We start from the raw sequence: 18,631 nt of genomic DNA, 5'->3' as shown, positions 1-18,631 counted from the left end.
ATCTCGTATAGATAACATGGATTCTATTAAAGAAAATAGGCTACTATCTCGTATAGATAACATGGATTCTATTAAAAAATAGGCTACCATCTCGTATAGATAACATGGATTCTATTAAAAAATAGGCTACCATCTCGTATAGATAACATGGATTCTATTAAAAAATAGGCTACCATCTCGTATAGATAACATGGATTCTAATTAAATTTATCGTGGGGATTGTACCACATGACTACTAGTGTGCAAGAATGTGGGAGAGTTTAGTCTAATTATGTTTCTGATATTTAGACCCGGCATCAAGAAAAATAATTAAAACCTAGTGGGGGTAAATTTATAAGATTGCTGTCCCAATTTTATAGTAATTTTTGGCATAAAACCAACTTGCCTCGCAATGGGGTATTAAAAGAATTTATTTATTAGATAGTTTAGTTTGTGTAGTGGAGAAAATGTTGGTAATTATTTGTTAAGAATTATAAGGGGGCTTTTACCTAAGTTTTAATGCTAGCATTTTAGTCAACTGGTACTTGAAAGCATGTGATGCTTCTTACTGTTGTGACTAATTTTCATACATTCACGAATGAGAAAAGTTTTACTTACACACAATGGAATACTTAAAACCAGAATAGCTGAAGGTCTGAAACTTCTATTATTCATCGTAAAAGAAAAAAAACAAAAAAAAAAAGAAAAAAAGTAAACCACGGAAGACCCACGGCAGTTGGGTCAAGTTATTAAACCAGATAGTCTTATTTAAACTTATCTATTATCCAGAGATAAAACATTCAAAGAACTGTATAGGTTATAGTTACAATAAAAGCCTGAGAATTAAAAATCTCCAACTTGAAAGCTGCTAGAATTAAGTATAATTTAGATAGGACTTTTGTTTACTCAACTGTTCTATTTTCGAAACTCTAGAGTGTATATGTGCTCAAATAAGTGATAAGATTGTTGCCAGGGAATTGGTTAATATTATGAATGGGAGCCACTACTTATATCTCTTGTTACCAAGTACAATATTTATTTTTGAAACTCAAAAAAAGACAACATGAGCACTTAAATTGTTTGGTTACTTGCTCATTCTGCAACTTTAAAATAATTTTACAATGTTTGAAATTGCATAATTATAAAGCATGATAACTTTTATTTTATTTTTATGATTTAAGTTGATTAGAATTCAATAGTGTTCCTTTGCCAAAGACCACTTTACACTAAGCTTGGAATATTTTATAGCTTAAGTAGCCCCATGATTTTGTACTATACTTGGCTTGGAACTAGTTCCTGTAACTGATCATGCCTTGCTTAATGTCTTGAAGAAACGCTGGTCTTGAGCTGCAAATACACAAATTTATTTTCCTCTTGTAAAGGAAAAAATGTTTGTGGGCATTGGCATAAAACATGCTAGATATTTGATGTTTTACATCAAAGGCCCGAATGCAATTTGAGACATCATATTAAAATGGGTGGAGAAAGTACAGCAGTATACTATAATTTGTAAAACTTTTAAAAGCTCCTAAAAATATAAATTTTTAAAAAGTGATTAAAGAGATAAGCAGCACTTTGTCAAAATTCTGTGAAGAAGATTGAAAACCTTATGACCCAGAAATCTTGTAGACTGTAGTCCGGCTAGCAAACTATTTTCTCGTAGAACCTCGCAGGGAAAAAAGCTATAAATGAATCTCTAATAGGAAGGGTAAATTTTGCTTTGTTCTACTTTGGCAGAGAAATTAGTCTTATATTTACAGTTAGGGCATTTGCTCTTTAAACTTTATATAATAGCATTTTTAGTTTTGCTTTTTAATTTATTACTCGAATGTATTTCAGAGCATGGGTTGGATTTGATATTAATCCTGGCTCTGGGTCTATGGAGGCCATTCAGCGCCCATCTAAGACTGGGGCAAGACTACAGTTTTGGAGTGAAGTGAAAGTTAGAGGGTGGACAACAAAATGGAAGAAAGCAAGAACAAAGGTAAAGCATTTGATTTATTGTGCCTGTGTAAATTCTATTAACATTTAGCCAGACCCATTTTATTGTAACTAGATAATTTATAAGCAAACGATGTGGGAATCATGATATGAATGAATGCTAGTTTGTCTACATGGAACTGTATTTTAATAAAACTATTGGAAAAACTATTTCCTTATTCTGAATTGTTTGCTGTACAGAAAACAAAAGCAATTTTAGTCTTTGCTTAATTTTTCCTTATATTTTGTATTTTGTGCTTAATTTTTCCTTATTTTTTGCATTTTGTGGCCCTTGTAATTTTAAATTTAAATATATTTTTAATAAATCTATCACTGTTACTGATTATTCTTCCTCTCAACAGGCCCAGGTTAATTCTCCCATATTAATGGTCTAGTCAACGGTTCAGACTTTTTCATACCTGCTAGTTAAATAGCAGGACAGAAGGATAAATGCAGTGATGGCCATCAAACAAATGTGGAGCTTTTCAGCAAGTCTAGACGTGGACTTCATTTAGAATGTTTGGTAACTGCTGTGCTGAAATCTACTCTGCGTATTTGACAAAAAAAAAAAAAAGTTTTTGGTGTTCTGCATTGAAACTAACTTTTCCATGGTGGTTATACTGGTATTATATAGTTTTTCAAATTGGTAGTCTTTCTAATTTCTTTTAAAAAATCATGCAACATTAGATGAAGTGCAGGATGTTCTTTTCAATACTGTATTTTGATTGCTGGTTTGACTGCTGGTTTTCCAGGTCAATTTTTATTTTAACTACGGTAATTGGAAATTTAGAATGAATGTAGTACAGTCTGTAATATTAGAGTACTCTAATTGCCAACACGGGCCAATTGTCAGTGGATGCTAGTGCAAGAGTAAAAATTGCCTTGTGTGAGGTATTCATAGAACTAAATGACTTAACTTTGCCAAGAAACTCTGACAGCCAGAGTCTACTGAAAATTGGCCCATGTGCTTGGTGCCTTTAGTCATTTTTATAGTACACAAATTGAAGGGCACTGGCTATTTGGGAGATCCCCAGCCCCACAATACCTGTCCCTATTTCTTTTAAAAAATGTTGGTTTAAAATTTACCTTATGATGAAATTGCAGGTGTGCACCACTTATCACTTTATTGGATTGCATTCCACACCAGTGCTGGTCCCTATTGTTCTATTTTTATATAAAATTCAATACAGTACAGTATACATGTCTATGAAACTGCCATCCTCCTAAAAAAATAAATAAACCTGAAAAATAGATTTAATGTATTTTGGCAAGATGATTTACCTTATTTATCGAATCTTTCTTTTGTTGGCGGAACTTACCTTAAATATTATGAAATTCCTCTACCCATCTGTACTCTCCCAATATTGGATTGCCTTTAATTCAGGAATTGTTTCGGACCTGAACATCATTCTTTTGTTGGCAGAACTTGCCTTAAATATTATAAATTTCCTCTACCTATCTCTACTCTCCAAATATTAGATTCCCTTTAATTTAGGAATTATTTCAGGCCTGAACAGATAATCTGTTCATTAGGCAGACAAGGTTTTTAAGAATTCTAGTTTTAAGTTTAGGGTTTATAATTTTCTGCAATGAAGTACAAACTTGTAAGAATTTCAGGAGAGAAGTTAGTTTTCAGAATACTTTTTGTATTCAGGGAAATAATAATAAAGCTCCATTATTATTAATGTTGCACAATATTTTTCAAAAGGAAGTAAATTGGAAAGTAGACCAGTTTTGGAAAAAAAACCTGGTTATCTAATACCTGTATGTAGTACCATTATAGCACCAAGAAAAGATTTAATTCAATACAGAGAAGCAAAAACTTATTTCATTGTCATAAAAAAGGAGCAAAGTTTTCATTAGGAAGTTTAATCTTTAGCATTAAAACCAAAATACCAAAAACAATGAATATTTAGGAGAAAAATACACAAACATGATGTGGGTTCTTTATTAGTAAATACTATATAGTAAAATATAAAATATAGGCACTTTCTATTATGGCAAACATCAATGACTACTATGGTATGTGTAAAGCCTCAAAACTCTGCATTAACCTACAACCATTTGCTAAAAGGAAGACTCGGGTAGGCTTCAGCATTAGCTTAAAACTAAATCACTTGGGTAGCAAAATATACAATGAAACTTTCTTATTGCTAGGCTGATTTTGTACGAGTATTCAAATGGGAAGAATTTACGGTCTTCGTGGTTTTGTCGAAATGTACACCAAAAGTTTCGCTTAATTGTTGAAGTGCTTAAAATCTTTCCTTCACTTTTGGGTCTATAAAATTTGTTTATCTAGGTATTTAATCTTAAAAAAAAAAGGGGGGGGGGCTTCTAACACCAAAGATATGCAATAAATGTTTCTTTTACAAAACATGGCAGTTTAAATTACAATTGGCAAAGTTGTAGTAAAATTAGACTAGTCTACAACAATACCATTTTTCACTATAGGTATACCAGTTGACCTGGAAGCTCTGTATATGGCAAACATGAGCTTATAAATATATAAAAATATTTAATGGAGCAGTAATGGTCCATTATACACAGTATACATTACATTGATTAATTAATGTGGCTGTTACTCTTAAAAACATTTAAGATCTAATTGAGAATTTAATTTAAAGTTAAAAGTTGACATGTAACAAAACGTTAACAATATGTAGCATAAATCCTATTTCTTGCAACTTTAGTCTGTGATCAGGGACATATTTATTATGCCACATATTAAACATACCTTGAACTGCAATTTATACATACACTAAGTTCTTCAGAGTAAGTTTTATTTTCAAAGGTATAAATACAGAATAGTGTGTTATATGAAAATAATGCAGAAAGAGAAATTATACTTATCCCTGTTCTTTCTCCCCTTGTAAATATTTCAGAATCAATTTGCTGAGCTGAGACCTAAGACCTATTGATGTTCCTTGCTGCATTAAACAGGAAGCATGCTGTTGTTCACTTTGAAGTTTCTTGGTATTTCTGCAGTCGATATTCTGATATTCCAGCTTCAAGCTTGGTTCGGCAGCCCTCAAGACATGCAAGTTTGATGCTCGCAAAAAAAGGCCGTAGATGTTAAATTCGTGCTCCTCTGGGCGGTCTAACTTCAAGTCTCCTTCTACTCTAACATGTGGTATGGTTTCTGCTGCAGCTTTTCTTGCTTGAAAGTTAAAAAATAAAAAACAAAAGCTGAATGAGTAAATGTTTGCCTAAATCTTTGTTTATTCAGACCTACACTGCAGAAGTCTTTATCAATTAAGTGCAGTACAGTACTTTTTGTCTTTCAAAAATATTGCCCCTTAAAACATTGACTAAACATCTCTTGGCTAATGGAAATTTAAATTTTCTATTTTGCATGGTATTTTCTCAATACAGGATTAATATTTGGTGCCTCCAGCTCTTTTGAGAAATATTGATTTTAAATACAGAACTGATGCAAACTTATTTTACCCGAATTCCACCGAATTCAGGCATAATTTAGGAATTTAAGCTTTTTGATTAAATAAACTTAGTGACCAGTGTATAAATTGGGATTTTTGATAAACCATAAAATTTATGTATTTCAGTGCTCTATTATACTTATCTGTATTTCAGTGCTCTATTATACTTATCATAACTTAATGGAGTACAATTATTTCATACTGTACATAGAGATTTTATTGTTATAGGTATTATCACTAAACCAATTTCATAAACTAGTAACTTACTGTAGTTTAGTACAGCATAAGAAAACTTAATATTTTTTATTCAATCTCTAAACTACAGTACTTAACCAAGACTTTTAATTGACAGGTAGTAACACAAAGAACCTTAAATGGATGGTAAAATTTATACAGCCCTCGCCATCAATACGATGGCTTTCTATAACTCTAACCAACCACGCAAGACTGTAAACTAAACAGGAGTCCCATAAACATAGGAATTACTGTGTTCAATCTTCCACATCCGAGAAGAGTAAATAAGACTGCGTGGAAGCTTGTTTTAAACGGCTGTACATGAACATAGGGAGGAAACTAATGAAGTAAGGTAAGTATTAAATATTCATATAAAAAATTTTATTTTGACAATCTTAAGTTCATTTGCCTACCACACTCATAAGGGTTATCTCTTAAGATAATGAGTGTGGATCTTTCTTTGATTCTTGAGTGTTCCAGTACCCTCTGGGATTGAGGACAACTTTAGACAATGCCTTTACGCTTCTATACAATAAATGCCCTCTTCTGAACTGAAACTTAAGAGTGTACAGAGTACTAAAACTAAAATGTGTACAGAGAATATTAGAAAATCCCTTAACCTACTATTTGGTGTTAAGTAAGCAAATCCCTAAACACACTATTTAGTGTTTAGTAGAGTAGTAATTAAACATTGCCAAAGCATATCTAAATACTGAAATCAAGAGACCAATTACAGTACCCCCTTGGCCACACCCCAACCTATGCATGTAATGCATAGCAAAGACAGGAACTTCTTCAGTTAGCTGCTATGTACAATACCCTTTAGCATCTGAGTTTATGAATGCTGGTTATGTTTTAGACACTACTAGTAGTAGACTACACTCAACAGGAAAAGTTACTGTACCTTACTGAACCCCAAATGTTTGTATCCTTTTCCGAGCTGAAAACCTCTCGTCCAAGGCAAAGAGTTCCTCTGTTATCCTATAAACCTTTTTAGGTATCTCTTAAATGTTTGGGATAGTAACTAAAGGAAGTTATTTTTGGCCCTAAACTTGGACAGTAGATGTGAGGAAATCAAAATGTTTTCGTATTTTTACCAGAGACTTTTTCTCCTTCAGACTTTTACTGTTCTTAGAGGGGTTTATAAGCACACTTGAATTAATAAATCAACCATAGACTGAAATTAGGCATCGCTTCTATCTGGCATACTACACTGAAATTAGGCATCTCTTCTATCTGGCATACTACACTGAAATTAGGCATCTCTTCTATCTGGCATACTACACTGAAATTAGGCATCTCTTCTATCTGGCATACTACACTGAAATTAGGCATCTCTTCTATCTGGCATACTACAGTGTCCCTTATTCTTGACAAAGTGGGGCCTGACTTTACAGAAATTCCTGTTCTCCCTTACTCAATGAAAGAAATTTGAATGAGATATTAATAACTGCAAGGATAGTACCTTCTTAACCAGACATAATCTCTTGAACCTTCCTCTTATTACAGTGAGCAATGGCATTTGTCATGTTAAAACTGTGAAAACAATAAAAGTTCCCTTGGGAAACATTTACTGACCAACTTTCTCAATGGCATTAGGAGGCTATGAAGACTGTAAGAGAGTAGGCATGTCTACCACCGAGGCGTAGGAACGGGTAGTGATTTCAAAATTGATAAACACTATTATTAAGAGGGCATAAAGAATAGTCAATTATATCAATTGTTTTCTTATTACCTGCAATATAATCCCCAGCATAGAAGCTTAAGTGATCCAAGTTGTATCTATCAAAATGGCCAACTGTTCTGCTGACCTCAAGTTTCTGATACGATAATTTCTCGTCCACCGTACTTGGATGGTATTGAGTGAAAGGAACGGGGGAGAAGACCTGAAAAAGATTATTAATCTTGAGCAAATTTAAGCTTTACAATAAACAGTGAATCCACAGCTTAAAAATTTTTACAAAAATACTAAGATGTTTCATCAATAGATTGGCCAAAAATATTACACCTTTTTGGTGGTCTTTACATATAATTCAGTTTAAACATTATGAAATTCCTAATCGCTGTGAGAAAAAGTGAGATAAGCTACTGCTGAAAACTACTAGCTCTATTTTACTATTTCATTAAATTAGGTTATAATTATTTTATGTACAGAACCCTATCATGTACTGTATAATGTATTCCTAAGATTTATGACTTTAGATAGAATTATTTTGATTACTAAATTTGCTGTACTGTACTTTATTCAGTATTTTATATGCAGTGCGCTGTTTTAGAATGCTAAAGTGTAACATATTTGGTTATGTATAAAGTGTAGATTAAATTATTGTTATTTGCAAAGTATATAATTTTTAAATTTTCAACACCATTTCTGCACTAAATGCAATCCAATAACTTCCGTATTTTATTTTTTCTATTGTGCTTGGTATTCTGGTACTGTATTTTCCTGTTATGAAAATTTAATAGTACCCTTTTTTCAACAGGTTCATATTTAAAGCAGTCTACAAATTACCTTGTCTGTGCATCATGCTGATGGATAGTTACCCAGATCACACACCTCACCAAAAGATAATTGAGACTGCTCTGTTATGCTAATATTTATTATTTGTCAATAATCTTAACCTTTGACTGATTTTCAATAGCATTTAAAATCTTTCATCACTTAAATCCTTTGCTATAAATTTCATGGATGTTAAATATTGTGCCTTATATTAATATGTAGCTTTCAAATATAAATAAAAACTATTAGTAAATTGTATTTTTCTTAGCTTTGTACACCAGTCTTTTAAAATAGGGGGTAATATCATAGGTGGAGCTTTGAACAGCCATTCAATTTCTTAAGATAGTTAACAGGTGAACTTTTAGCTCAGGACTGAGGGGGGGCTATGATGGGAAATTTGACTACGAAGGACTATTCGTTTTTATTGCTAGGAAAGATACAAATTACTTTTAGAAATTTTGTTCCAATGCATGTACAAATCTTTCGTCCTATAAAATAAGACTCCTGAGGGAGATTACTCCAACAAGCCATAAATCTGGCCAACATAGAGTAGGCTGATAACGCCTAGCATGTACAATATATGGTTAATGGAGGAGTCCTCCTCTCCCGATAAAAAGACTTATAAGTACTGAATTAATTAACGCAGATAATGACCCAGTAATAGGTTTGGTACTCATTCCACCATATTCACCCTTATTAAGGGAGGAAGAGGGAGAACTACTACTAGATCTATTCTAAATGTTGCCAAGAAGTGACAGAGCCCTAGCAAGCAGGACAATGTCAGAGACTGACCATATATACATATGCTCAGCCCTTAAACTCCTCTATCCAAGCTAGGACCAGGGAGGGCTTGGCAATGCCTGCTGACTCAGCAGGTACACCATACTCAACCAATTACCCCATCCTTAGCTCACAAGGATGGTAAGGTTGCAGCTACTAAAGAGTTGGAGCAGGACTCAGACCCCCAGCCTGGATATCCCAAAGCAGGGATGTTACCAAAAGACCATCGCTACCCTTATATCACTTCCTTGAGGGTTCTCCTCTCGGAAACGCTACTAGAAGTTCTAACGCATCTAGACATCTGGGATGTTCCAGAGTCATCCAAACCCTTGACTGATGAAAAACTATCGGTTGAACAGCAGTAAAGCATAGGCCTCAGAGTGATCCCATGGGTGTTGGAAGGCATTCTCAAACAGCCCACAAGTCTAAAACTGGGAACTAAACGTTAGGGGCTTTCCATGCAGCCTGCTGGCTGAATTCAGTCGAATCTCGCAAGTCTACAAGCATTTCTGCTACGCAAATATTTAGGGACTCCAACAATCCTACTGTTCAACTTGGTCCCTGGCAACTAATCCTGTCTGCCATAGTACATAACTCTTGCCTGGTATATATCTGGCAGTAAGCTTTAGGGAGTGGAATCATCTACTTGCACAGACTGAAACTGCCACTTTGTTTGCTGACATAGCCTACTGTGGTGGTAGCGGTCATCAAAACTAAAACTGCCATGTTTTCAATCTAACATTGGTAAGTGCCACCTCCAACCTTCTTGGAGCAGCTGAATATCTGATAGTTAAGTTGGACTCCCTCGGCAAGGTTTTTCTAGTCCAGCCACCAAAGAAGACTGGGACAGGATGGGTAAGGGGGAATAACTAGAAGCTGACCAGTGATCCTTCACTAACACCACTGAAAGAACCTCTGGAGGTGGCAGTGTGGAAATAACAACAGTGAAGAGTGGCCGAGAAAAGACTGGCATTGCCAAGATGGGATTATGATCATGGACAGCAACTATTGTGCTCTGAATTTAGTGATGTGATGGACTGATGGAAACTTGCTGCTTCCTTGTGTATCGGTATGCCAGTGCTTTTTAACCTCTGCTTTGGCATGCCCTTCAACTAGTTTATCACGCTCCCCATATCTCGACAACAACATTAGATTCATCTCTATTCTGTTGCAATGCCCTCTCTGAAAAAGAAAAGATCAACAAACTGACAGATTTAGTCAGACCTAAACTGCCACCAGTGCACACAAATGAATGAACATCTGAGTAACCCGTTCAGTTTTGAACCGATTCACTGCATCATTGAGGAAGAAGAAAGTTACTTGTTGGCGCATCAGTAATAGTTACCGGGAAGGACGTACTCTTATCTGTTGAAAACATAATAGGCTTCTAGTAAGACAGGAAGTCTAAACCCTTCAGTCGAAAGACATATTTAATAGCCATGTCCAAGAGAGGCTTGTCCCAGTAAAAGAAGACACATAAATATGTAATCTCCGATAACTGCTCAAACCACCAATCCCAGAAGATGGCCTGCTAAGCCTGGTAGAGAGCCCCTGAAGATACAGACACATCTCCTGTTTAGTGCCTCGTGAAAATTTTTTCACTTAGTCTAGTAGTCTCCACCTATGAAGAGCTAAGGCCTCAACTATATGGTGGTACCTCTACCGGTGCAACTGACGTGAGTGTGGGGAACAGGAGTTTTCTCAGGTCCCCTACCAGAAGAGCAACCAGGTCGCATTATCACTAATCCTGGCGTAAGTAGCACTATTGATTTCCGGGTGAATGAGGTTGAACGTCTGAAAGGCGCACATGTCCTAGGCGGTTGGAAGGAGACTTCAAATAACTCCCGTGAGTCTGGAGCAGAACACTATATCTGTTAAGCAGCGTGGTAAGCTGGTGGATTTGGAAAGTCCCACATGGTAAGAGGCCTTTCCTATACTAGAGGATGTAGAGACCACTCCACCCTTACCTGTACTTGGTGACAATGTCTACCAGTACATTTCTCTTGCCTGAAATGTGTACCTCGTTGACAATATGGCATAAAAGTGGTATCCATATGAGTATCTGCTTTGCTAGCACACAAAGAGGGTGCGAGACAGTCTCTTTGTATATTGACATAAGCTACTACAGTGGTGGTGTCACTCATCTACAAAGCAGTCTCTTCTCAAACATTCGTGCAATACTTGTACTACAGTGGTGGTGTCGTACATCTACAAAGTGTCTTCTCAAACATTCATGGAATGCTTGCATCTAAAGGACGTTGATGGGAAGAAGCCTTTTCTCTTTGGTCCACATCCCTGATATTGTGTGCTCCTCTCCCCTCTTTCGATGCATCCAAAACTGATTCATGTTTGGAGGTAAAAGTAGAGTGGGACTCGCTGGTGAGGTTCTCGTACACCCACCGGGTTACATCGGCCTGAGTGTCTTAACCCATTGGAACAAGGAAGAGAAAGATCCTTTAGAGACCACAGATGAGATTTCTGGTGGGGGCACCTGTGAGGAAAGTGTCTCCAAGGAATGGTAACAGAGAAGGCATTGCCAATGATAAGCAGGAGCTTTCATATTGGTCAGAAATAGTCTAACATAATTGAGCCTGTTGCTAATGTGAGAATCTGTAAGAAAGAATCTCGCTGCTGTTTTCTATCAGCATACCCAGACACTTTAACCTCTGCTTGGGTATGAGATAAGATCACTCAGAGTTTACCACTATCCCCAGATCGTGGCAAAATGCAACACTATCTAAATCCTGAAGCAACTGCCTCTCCGAAGATGCCTGGACCAATCAGTCATAAAAATAAATCACCAGCGAGTGAGCCCAAGCAGCTACTAAAGTGAGCACCTGGGGAGCCATACACAATCCGAAGTACAAGTACGCCAACCGTAGAGGGAGAGGTGGGGATACTTTGAAGAGGACTGGTGAATAGGCGCATGAAAGTACACATCCTTCAGATCTACCGAAAGCACAAAATCTCCCTATCTGATGGAAGACAACAAAAGCCGTAGTCTCTATCTTGAACTTCATTTGACACGAACTTGGCCCAAGGAGAGAGGTTGATGACCGGTCTCAAGCACCTTCTCCACCAGCAAGAGCCCAGAGACTCATCTCTAACATCAGAGAGAGTGTTATTCTCCAACATCCCTTCCAACTCTGCCTGCATGGCTAGGGCTTTCATGGATGTCTGATGCTCCAACAGGAACTTATTTGGAACTAGAGATGGGGAAGACTGGTCCAGGAAGGGTAGAAAGTAACAATTCTGTAGAACATCCACCATAATGGACTCTGTCCTTGGTCTCTGCCTAGTCACCCAAGGGTGAGAGCAACAAACCCTACTCTCAGCAGAGGTTGAAGGGGAACGCCGGCATCAGTTTCTCTTCTCTCTTCCCACTATCAACCTTCTAAAAAGAGTAGGTTGGGGAGCTTGAAAAAGCTGTGCACGCGTAGGCTCATTGCGGGAGCTGCGGGCTCTGATCTCTCTCTAGGCAAAGGGCCTTTCTTTAATATCGACCCTGCAAATTTGGCTACACACACAGGTTTGGCTGCTGTCCTTTCAATAGACTGGGGCCCTTATAAGAGAAAGTACAGTGGATCATTGTTGCAAAGCAGACCATGGTTTCACCACCATTTGCAAGAGATGAGGCACTCCAACGCCTACATCATCTTCTGGGCAGCTTTTTAAAACCGTTGGGTTGCACCTCGTAGAAACCCACTTTGCACACACATTTTCTGCCTGATGGACTAGGGACGTGAATGCTTTTCCCCCCTAGTCTCTGCCAGCACATGTCTTCCTTAGGTAAAACTTGTTTTCAGCAATCCGCACGGTCACAGTCTAAGAACCTTCAGCCTTCAAAGGGGAGTAGCACACACTAGTCATTCCCCACACACCAGGAAAACTAGCCAATGCAGATCAGTCTTCCAGGGATATATGTACAGGCGCGGCAGAAACCCCAGAGTATCAGGTAGTCCAGTTCAACACCAATGAACACTTCTCCCTCCACCCGTTTCTGGGCTTACACCTGCCACTGCACTAGAGGCCACAACCTGCAATCAGAACACAGAGGACTGTGAACAGTTGTGCACCCTACAAGAGGAACAGAGGGAGTGAGGTTAAAGTCAATTGGCTTAGCCATAAACCAGTTGCAACAACCTCCCTTCATCTGGCAAACTTTTAGAAGTTGACTTCTATTCCTTCTTCTAATAACTGCTCACTTATTGCTAAAGAGAAAGCAAATTACAAAGTTTTGTCAGGAGCTGTGTGTACACCCATACTTGACAGTGGTTGAAACAAAAGTGTTATCTCAAACTGGAAAGAGGAAGGTCTTTCACACCACTTCCTTCCTAGTAGGATAACAAAGGGTTAACTAACTTGAATGGTGAAACATTCTCCATGATTAAAGGATTAGTATTTGCATGGCATGTAGGAACAAAAGGAAAACGATTATAGCCTTTGGATAAATCGCAACAATGCTCGTTGCAACCTTAGTGAAAAGTCTGACCAAGGTTACTCACATAACCTAAAACTTAACCACATGTCTTCTTAAAGGTTTATATATGCACTTAAAGGTATATTAAACCTTTTTCATATTAACCAGTTTTATTGATATTTTACAACCTGTAGTTTCGGTTGTAATTTGTTTTTCATGTATATGTAATTAGATTCATTTTTATACTATTAATGTAATTTTCAAGAGATAAATTGAATTTATTTCATTCTAAAATACTTACTGAATACAATAGAGGACTCAGATTTATCTTGATTGATTTTATGAAAATAAAATAAAAATCCTAATGAAAGCATTTTTCAATTTCCCAGTTTATTGTATAGAGGGTGTGGTACAATTAATATTAACATATTTCTACTTTGAATAAAATCCAATATTTTATGGCATGTAATTTAAACATATAATTTCACAAACAAAACTGAATTGATTTTTACTTGAAAGATCTTTTAAAGACCTCCTGACATATCTGTTTTTCAGTGTTATTAAGCAAGGAGATTCTCCTTTTCACTTAGTGGTAACTTAGAACTGAAAAGGAAAGTTTCTTGCATAACAACTTAGAACCAACTTTATACATACCTGCCAGTTTAAAATGGTATTCATCCTCACTCTATTCAAGAAGTCATTGCTAATGTGAGCTGAATGTTTAGTCATCAGTATCAGAGTTTCTTCTTGGAACTTTTTCATAACAAGGTCCATTATAGCAAAATCTGATGGTTTCTGTTGGAGCATGTGAATCGTCATCCAGCTGACTTTAGATCCAGTTTCGTGGTGTTTTCGAGTATATTTCAGGGCAAGGTCTTTCAGCACCTGTAAAAATAACGATAACTGTAATTTCAAGAAAGATCTTCTATTTAGGTTAGGTAGAAATTTCATAAAATTACAATGCAGTACTGTATATACTATTATTACAGTATCGGCAGGTTATCAAATTACAAACATTCAACATGCAAATATTCAGATATAAAAACACAAATCCAACTGAAAATAAAAAAGATAAAGAAATACTGTAAGTAAACAATATTATATAGTATAAACACGAGTACCTCTGATAGGAGTACGCTCTCGGCGAAACTGCATACAGCCGTTAAAAACTTATAGCAAGGTGGTAGGTATGCTTCACCAACCTGACAAGCTCCCTAATAAAATCTGACTATTTTTCATTTCTTTTAGAGAGTCATATTTGCACCGACTCGCATTGGTGCCCTTTTAGCTCGGAAAAGTTTCCTGGTCGCTGATTGGTTAGAATTACTTTGTCCAACCAATCAGCGATCAGGAAACTTTTCCGAGCTAAAAGGGCACCACTCCAAGTCCGTGCAAATATGGACTTTAGTTCCTACACGAATGCAAACCTTTGTGTTTTAATAGGAAACCTATCCCAAGAAGGGTGGAAATCCTTCCAGCTAAATTGGGTGATTTACTTTCCCCGGAAATTTCAAAGCACTTCACTCCTGTGCAGGAACAAAAGTGATGCCCAAGTTTTTAAGAGGGAGGAAAGTGTTGTGCAAGGCCATTTACCAGGGACTGGTAATCCAGGAAGAACCTACTGCATATCCGTGTGGGGGATATGTTCTCTGAATGTATGATGAGAAATGGGTTTGCATTCATGTGCCCATCCTCCCCTTAGTTTGGATGATGGGGGAGATACTATACCTATAAACAAAACTTAACAAAAGTTGCTCGATAATGCAGCTTAACCTGCAGATCCCCAACTTCCAAACATTTGGAGATACAAACACAAATCCAACTGAAAATAACAAAGATAACAAAAAAAAATCCTGTAATAAAACAATATTATATCATTTCAAACAGTTGGCAAATCATTATTTGTAATAATCTGTTATCTATTTCACATGAACCCCAACTAATTGTTGAATTTTGTAGCTGGAAATCATCGGTATGGGATTCAGTTTAGGTCTACCCTAGTCCAAAATCTAACAAAGTTCGACTTACAAACAGCTTCTTGGAACCTACTAAGTTTGTAAGTTAAGGACCTGTATACTTATGTCCCATCCAGCAAATAATGGAGCAACTACTGCACCCAGAGGGAAGGGGAAAAAAGAGGAGGTAAAAATATTAATATCGTGACTGCTATTTTAGACATGTTTTTTGTCACATGAAGGAGCTAGGTACGCAACTACTACAATGCCAAGGATAAAAGTATCCAGGGACCTGTAATTATACTCCAGTACTCAATGGACAGCAAAGGTCATCCCTCGTTACATTACTGTCTTCAAGAGCTGTGCCACTGACAGGTTCTTCCTGAGAGCTAGGATAGATCAGGCATGTCCGACTTCATACGTTCAAATCTGAGATGGTCCTTCGTCTCCTCACTTGCAGGCAAAGCACATATGATTATCCCACAAAATTAGAAAGACAGGGTCTCTGGATCATTTCTCTTATTCCTACCGTTGTTGTAGGAAGAGTCTGTGTCCTTCCAGGAGAGGAAGGCAAGTCATAATTTGTCTCTTCTTATAGGGAAGATATGAAGAAAGACTGTCATGAATGGCTGGGTTTTAGGCCATGCCCACATGCTATTGAATCATGGTGAAGGAGACCTTCTATCCTAGTACAGGATTGTTTCAAGGGTCAAAGCCCTATCTGCTGCCCATCCCACTGGCTCGAGCGGGTTCGCTCGAGAGACCCAAGGACTCACGATACATTCCATTCAGCTTGAGTTCCCTAGGAGAGAAAGATTGTGCTACACTCTTCATGAATCTTGTCAATTTTTGCGGAGTACAGGCTTAAGTTCTAGTTGAAACCTAGGATTGAGGCCTCAGCGGTATCGTTCACCATAGATTGAGAAGCTTTATCAATGAATCAAGATGGAAAACAACTGATCCAAATACCATTAGCTGTGTGGCTGCTTGGAAGCAATCAAGGTCATCCTGAGCCTCTTTGACATCAACTGCCTGTTGAGTAATCAGTGCATTGGGAAAACAGGAAGAAACCTGTAATCATCTAGAATTCCCATTCATCATTCACCTGCCAAGTTACATCATCTCTTAATCATGTTCCACCAAAACCAGAAGGTAATGGGAACATTGGTTGCTAACTAGCAACATTTCAGGAACTACCGGAGCAATTGCTGAGGCACCAGTGAGGAATTGGTCTTTTCCATTGGCGTAGGAATTCTTAGAGGACGTTGTCACTATCATTACAGTAGGTTGTTTGTACAGGAACAGTTGCCCGTCTCTGTTGTGACAATTGTACGAAGGGAAAGCTCTCGCTGTTGTCATGCTATCAGTATTTCAAGATGCTCCATTCTCTGCTTGGGAATCCAATGTCACTTTCCCTGATATACTTTTATGCTTAACCATTTTACCCCTAATGGACACACTGGTACGTTTCACAAAACTCATCCCTTTTACGTCCTTGCAAAAAACTGCTATTTACATTTTTTTGCATATTTTTTATAACTTTATGAGAAACTTCAGGCATTTTCCAAAAGAATGAGACCAACATAACCTCTCTATGACAAAAATTAAGGCTGTTAGAGCAATTTAAAAAAAAATATATTGCAAAATGTGCTTGAAAAAGAAAATCCCTGGGGGTTAAGGGTTGAAAAGTTCCAAATAGTTTGGGGGTAAAAGGGTTAACTTGCAAACAAACTAAAAGTCTGTGTGCAGAATAAACTAATTTTGAGATCTGCTCAAACCCTCGCTCTCAATACCCTGATATGGAATTTAGCAAATCCCCCACTTACTTAAAATCTTAGGACACCCAAATCCAAACACACATTTAAAATCATCTAACATCATCTAGAACAGAACATATTCATGAACCATGAATCATTAACAATAAGTATTACAAAATCCTTATCATTAGTAATAAAAAGAAAATAACCACTGACATCCTTAAGGATAGTAATTAATTGAATCAGTAAAGATAATTATATCCAATTAACTGTATTAATAAAGAAAATTCCATCTAAAAGACAACTGAGAGAATGTTAATAAATTCCAATCATGTATTCTCCATGATGAATGAAGATATACAAAATAACTCATGAATTATCTTGTTTATTCTTTTTCCTCACAATGAGACAAAGTGTTGTCTATTTCCTTTAAATTTTATTCCTAACATCAATCAAAGTACTCCAAAATTGGCTCTCTCATGCAAAGCTACTAATCTTGAGTAATTTCTAAAAATTAACTAACTTTAAGCGATTAATTAAAAATACAAAAAATGTAAATAAATGCGTTATTTCCCTTCCAGTGTACAAATAGGATCAAACTGAAAACACAAACATTTTTGAAAAACATCAAAATTCTAACCATGACTTCTCTTCTTACCTGAGTAAAGCCTCCTGCCTCCCAAGAGCTACTAGGGAGAAAAAGAATATAAAATTGAGCTTTCAGACATTAAAGACTGACCAAATTTGGTAGATTAAAAGATGAAAAGTAACAATCCCATTCTTGGGAAGATTTTCAAGGAAGATTTGATTAAGGAAGAATATAAATTGCACTTTTAAATTGGAAAAAGGTGAAAGCACATCCCAAAAGGAAGAGCGTAAAACTCTTCAGTCGAGTCTAAAATTAACTAAGCGCCTAAAATCTCTAAACCTAACCTTGAACTCGTCCACGGCGTCTTCTGCGGAGCCAGTTCCCGGGCTGTACAGTAAAACAAGGAGGAGGAATGTATGTTCACCCTTCTCCATGCATTCTACTTCATATCTGTAAAAGATATTTTATCTGAGTGAAATTCTTGGAAAGTTATTTGTTTAAAATCAAACAAGTCAACATGGTTTTTACTAAATACCAAAAGTTTCGCACATATCTTTACTATATACCAAAAGTTTTGTACATACTTTTCACTACGTACCAAAAGTTGTGTACATATTTATACTACAGTACATAACAAAAGTTTTGTACATATTTTAATGGCATACCTAAGGTTTGTTTAAACTTTTTACAATGTACTAAAAGTTTTGTACAAACCTTTCACTATTTATCAAAAGTTTTGGGAGCAACATTCCATCTATCTCAATTTACTTTAGAATGTCAATGAGAAAATCTATGAATGATTTTGTTCTTATTCCTTTGATGATCAGATACTTCTCCCTTCATGCATCTAACAATCCACCAGCTAAAATTATAGACAAATTTCCCTTACTTTGATAAAATAAAATAACTAGAAAAGCAGTCTGCGTGCATATCTACACCACAGCAACTTATTTCTCAAAACCAGCTTGCCTTTCCCAGAATCAATTTAAACTGTAAGCAT

The 18,631-nt window shown here is 36.5% G+C and overlaps 1 protein-coding gene and 1 long non-coding RNA gene across 9 annotated transcripts in view; one reads left to right on the top strand and one right to left on the bottom strand.

Annotated features, from left to right (window-relative positions):
• The window catches only part of LOC137623119 (uncharacterized), a 54,837-nt gene extending 48,926 nt beyond the window's left edge, over positions 1–5,911 (top strand). Inside the window, exons 3-6 of one of the 3 annotated variants that reach the window (XR_011040558.1) lie at positions 1,819–1,963; positions 2,322–2,582; positions 4,842–5,089; positions 5,749–5,911. This is a non-coding gene — a long non-coding RNA (uncharacterized lncRNA). The remainder of the gene's footprint in view (positions 1–1,818; positions 1,964–2,321; positions 2,583–4,841; positions 5,090–5,748) is intronic. The other 2 variants (XR_011040560.1, XR_011040559.1) reach the window with 2 other exon arrangements.
• Positions 3,810–18,631, bottom strand: part of Chpf (Chondroitin polymerizing factor) — a 47,876-nt gene continuing 33,054 nt past the window's right edge. For all 6 annotated transcript variants that reach the window (XM_068353782.1, XM_068353787.1, XM_068353784.1 and 3 more), the window contains 4 exons: positions 17,976–18,081; positions 13,985–14,215; positions 7,366–7,516; positions 3,810–5,116 (listed from right to left, as the gene is read on the bottom strand). In XM_068353782.1, the coding sequence (XP_068209883.1) occupies positions 4,806–5,116; positions 7,366–7,516; positions 13,985–14,215; positions 17,976–18,081 (799 nt within the window). In that variant the 3' untranslated portion in view covers positions 3,810–4,805. The remainder of the gene's footprint in view (positions 5,117–7,365; positions 7,517–13,984; positions 14,216–17,975; positions 18,082–18,631) is intronic.

This window comes from Palaemon carinicauda, chromosome 30, assembly GCF_036898095.1.
Source record: "Palaemon carinicauda isolate YSFRI2023 chromosome 30, ASM3689809v2, whole genome shotgun sequence".
NCBI classification, from domain to species: Eukaryota; Metazoa; Arthropoda; class Malacostraca; order Decapoda; family Palaemonidae; genus Palaemon; species Palaemon carinicauda.
Note: the sequence above shows the minus strand (reverse complement) of the source record. Positions and strands in the feature narration are given on the sequence as shown.